This window comes from Medicago sativa, chromosome 1, assembly GCF_051527215.1.
Source record: "Medicago sativa cultivar Bolivia chromosome 1, Bolivia_mono, whole genome shotgun sequence".
NCBI lineage: Eukaryota > Viridiplantae > Streptophyta > Magnoliopsida > Fabales > Fabaceae > Medicago > Medicago sativa.
In genome coordinates, this window is record NC_140749.1 from 4,813,855 (window position 1) to 4,818,732 (window position 4,878).

The window sequence follows — 4,878 nt, forward strand, 5'->3', positions numbered from 1 at the left end:
CCAAAATTCAAATCGAAAATAATCATATTATTGATGATTTATAATAAAATTTACGTATTACATATTAAAATGTTTAATCGAGAGTTTTGAACTTGAACCTAAATTACAATGGATATTAGAGAATAGAGGAGGATCCAAACTTTTTTTTTTTTTGAAGGAAGGAGGATCCAAACTTGACATAGTCTATTATTATGATTATTTACAAATCATAAAAAATCCGTTTATTTTCATATGATGATACTAACATTAATTAAATTAACCAAAATACTAATAATAGATACAATTATAGTCCTTATCATACTTAGAGGAAATACAAACTTACCAACCAGCTAGCTAACCTTCTTGCTCTACCTCTTCCTCACCAACCATTACATTTTTGTTAGACCCAATTTCTCATGTCCTATAGTGTATAACTAACTAACTATATAATATCAACTAAACCAACACATTTCTAATAGGCCCATTTGAAATTCAAAATATATAGTAGCAGAAAATAGTGTGATCATAAATTTAATTTACCATGGCTATCGACAGTCCTCTACTAGATAACAATGTCAACTCTCCTCCTAGTGTTGTTCATCATGAGGAAGAGAAGCCACTGAAAATTGTTCACAAAGTTGGAGTGGAGTCGAAGAAGCTATGGAAAATAGCCGGTCCAACAATCTTAACTTCTTTATCTCAGTACTCGCTTGGTGCATTCACTTCTACGTTTGTTGGCCATGTTAACGAGCTCGATCTTGCAGCTTTTTCTGTTGAAAATTCTGTTATTGCTGGTTTCGCCTTTGGTTTCTTGGTATGTAAACTTTTCTCATCTCCGCTTTATTATTACATAACACTTATTTTTGTTCTTTAAGGAGACTAACGACAAAACTCGCACACATTGAAAAATGTTGAGTTGTGTGGAATTGTGTGTTAGAACGCACGGGTGTACGGTTTAGTTACACTTATCTTTAACTAGTACATTTGTTTTTACCAAAAAAAAAAAAAAATGTATCCTCAAGTTTATGATTTATAAAATTGTTTTTGTTTTTGGTTGGCAACAGTTGGGTATGGGAAGTGCATTGGAGACACTATGTGGGCAAGCATTTGGTGCTGGTCATATAAGAATGATGGGAATTTACATGCAAAGATCATGGATTATCTTGGTGGCTACAGGCATTTTGTTGTTACCTTTTTATATTTGGGCAACTCCCCTCTTGAAGCTCGTTGGACAGACTGATGAGATCGCAGAAGCTGCTGGTTAGTTACTTATATAAGTTATATTCCTATCATTTAAATTTGGACTAAAACTGAAGACAGAGAATCCATTTCCGTAAATATTTCTCTTGTAAATACACTACTTTCAACTTGTTACTATTTAGTTTGAAGGGCTTAAATCGTCGATCGGTTGTCGAAGTTTTTTACAATCATTATAGTTAGTAAGTTCATTAAGCAGCCGTACGTCTTCATTGTGACTTTTGTATATAAAAAACCCAATGTCGATCGTTCAATGTAAATTAACGGTCGAGATTATGACTATATGGAATCAAGTTCCATCTTTTCACTAGTTAAAGGGATAGTTAATTTGAAGGGCTTGAATTGATCGTTGTCGAAATTTTCTACCATCATTATAGTTAGTAAGTTAATTTAAGTAGTTGGACGTCTTGCATTATGAATTAAGTATATCGAAAACTCAAAATGTCGATCGTCTGATCTAAATTAACGATCGAGATTATGACTACAAGAGTACACAAGAAATCGAGTTCCATTTTTCGCTAATTAAAAGGGTAGCTAGGATTAGGGCCCGCTAATGTTCTCAAAGAGGGGACCAAAGGGTAAATATACTACTTTTGTGGGTCTTGTTGAACACTTTTATTAAAGTTTACATGTAAAAAACTTCGGTTCATAAAAATTTGCAGCGTAACTGGTACCAGATCCCCCATGGTACAGCCCCCATATCGCAACACCTTGCCCTTGCTAGGAAATTTTAAATGCGGATTAAAGTATAAGTACAAGATATTATCATATTAATAATGTAGCACTATAAATGCACTTGTTTGTACGAGTAAAACTATGATAATGACTTGGGGAACTTGTTATCTAGATGTGATATAATTTGTTACGACTTTATCTAACATACACAAGCAAAATATCTAACATTATATATGTATCTTTTTTACTATTCAATCTATAAATCACATTGTATCTCATTTAATTGTGATATTTATTGATTCAATAGTGGAAATTAGATTGTGCATGATACAAAACTTGTTTTACTTGTGCACCATAAAATTGACCAGGTCATTACACGATAATGGCTTGTGTGTTTGTTTGGTTGTTAGTTTCTTTTTTATATATTTATTTTATCAATTTTCCTTTTGGTAGGCACATTTGCTTTGTGGATGATACCACAAATATTTGCATATGCTTTGAACTTTCCAATTCAAAAGTTCTTACAAGCACAAAGGAAAGTCCTGGTGATGTTATGGATATCATTAGGTGTTTTAGTGTTACATGTACCTCTTAGTTGGCTTCTAATATTGAAACTTAATTGGGGCTTAGTTGGAGCTGCAATTATTCTCAACACATCATGGTGGTTGATTGTCATTGGTCAACTTTTGTACATTTTCATCACCAAATCAGATGGTGCTTGGAGTGGATTCTCATGGCTAGCATTTGCAGATTTGTTTAATTTTTTGAAACTTTCTTTAGCTTCAGCTGTTATGTTATGGTATATTTTCTCAAACTTTATATTTTCAATTCAGCTTAATTAATATTTGATGGAAACTTTATATTGAATTGAATTTTGAAAATGTGATGTCAGCTTGGAGTTTTGGTACTTGATGATATTGGTGGTGATAACAGGGCATTTGGCAAACCCTTTGGTGCCATTGGATGCTGTATCTATTTGGTAAACCCTTTCTCCAAATTCTCATTGTGCTATAGAAGTTATGGTTTTCCAAATAAAAGTGATAGACATTTTCTATTTTGTTCCTAGCACTTTTGCATTGTTGTGTGATTGCAATTCAAAACTGAGGATTAATTAGGCTTGGGTTAGTCATTGTAAGCATATCATCCAATTGCAGTATACAAGGAGAACATGACAACAAAAGTTAAGATCAAGAATTGATATTGATGTGTGTTTCCATGATTGCAGTATGAACATAAATGGTTGGGATATGATGATCGCGCTAGGGTTTAACGTTGCAATAAGGTCATTATCGCTTTCTCTATTTCTTTTCTTGACAAACTTACCTTCTTTAAAGTGAACAATTTATTTTCTTTTCTTGAGTGAATAGTTAGTCGCAGTTTTCTATACTGATTATGTTTAATTTATGAACAGTGTGAGAGTATCAAATGAACTTGGAGCAGGTGATTTTGGAGCTGCAAAGTTCTCAGTGATAGTGGTTTCTCTCACATCAATATCCATTGGTGTTGTTGCCATGATCATAGTACTAACAACTAGAGATTACTTTCCTCAATTGTTCACTTCAAGCTATGAGGTTGCCCAGGAAACAACTAAACTTGCTGCTTTGCTTAGTATCACTGTACTTCTAAACAGCCTACAACCAGTCTTGTCTGGTTAGTCACAAAAAGATTGAAACATTGTTACTATAAATGTTTTTATGCATTGAAACATTGTTACTATAAATTAATTTATGCATTTGTTGTTACTATTTTAGGTGTTGCTATTGGAGCTGGTTGGCAATCTCTTGTAGCTTACATAAATCTTGGATCCTACTATGTTGTTGGATTACCAGCTGGGATATTGTTGGGCTTCACATTTGGTTTTGGAGCAGAGGTGATTTACTACCCCTTATTTCTCTTGAATTTAATTCTACAACACTTTAAATATATAGTATAATTTTTAGAAGGATTCATTTAGTAGTTTAATATTTATTGTTTGTTAATGAGGACTATTTTGTAATTTTTTATTGTATTATCAACATAAATTTATTTGTTCTTACTTTTTTTATACCTATGATTTGTTATCAGGGTATTTGGTCAGGTCTGATTGGAGGCATAGCTGTGCAGACCATAATCCTTATAATTGTTACTTCATTAACCAACTGGAAAAAAGAGGTTAGTGCAATTCATTTTTGTATTAGCAAATAAATAACCTATTGTTAGTTGAAAATTAATTTCATATCTTTGGATTTCACAGGCTGATGAAGCAGAAAGCCGTGTGAGGAAGTGGGGAGGAACAATTTCAATTGAGAATTAAATTCCATTAGATTGAATGAACAATGAAAGCAGCAAATTCATTGCTCAACAACTTCACATGACTCTCTATCAAGTCACGTTAAGATTGAGGGTACATGGAGACTTGAGTTGTACTAAAGATATTATTGCCATGGAAAATCACTGAGATTTTGCAGTTTCAATTATGGATTAGTTTAGCTTGTTTAGTTTCTAGAAATTATTTAATCAATGATTTGTACTCGTCATTTTTCTTCAATCACAATAGTGTTGTATTTTTTTTGAAACAACTATATTAGTAATTTGTTGTTAGATTAAAAATAAAAAAATCTTCACTCATGTTTGAACATGTGATCTTCAACTATATTAACTCAAATCACTTGAGCTACCAAACCTAACAATAATATTGTCTTGTATATTTTTATATAAAAACATTTACTTGTTCTTAGATGATTGATATTTTATTACTAACTTAAAGACCTAATTATCCATTTTCTGACTGTAATTCAGTTAAGGACTATGTTCTCCTAGTGTTTTAGGAAATAAAAATTGTTTTTATTTTTCTAATATACTAAATTGAATTTCTCGCGCAATTTTTCTCCAATACAAAAATTAGTCTTCACTCTTTATTATTCATGTTTTTTTGAAGGACTTTATTAAAGAGAGATATACTTTCAGTGTTAATATGTTTTACATCGA

At 31.9% G+C, this 4,878-nt stretch overlaps 1 protein-coding gene across 1 annotated transcript; it reads left to right on the forward strand.

The window, feature by feature from the left end:
- Window positions 1-456: 456 nt before the first annotated feature.
- On the forward strand, window positions 457-4,526 carry LOC146951932 (MATE efflux family protein). The gene is made up of 9 exons (XM_085756714.1): window positions 457-793; window positions 1,044-1,239; window positions 2,365-2,710; window positions 2,804-2,890; window positions 3,137-3,193; window positions 3,323-3,561; window positions 3,663-3,781; window positions 3,976-4,062; window positions 4,145-4,526. The coding sequence occupies exons 1-9, from the start codon at window positions 521-523 to the stop codon at window positions 4,202-4,204; spliced, it is 1,464 nt and encodes a 487-aa protein (XP_085612840.1). The 5' UTR covers window positions 457-520; the 3' UTR covers window positions 4,205-4,526.
- Window positions 4,527-4,878: the final 352 nt, after the last annotated feature.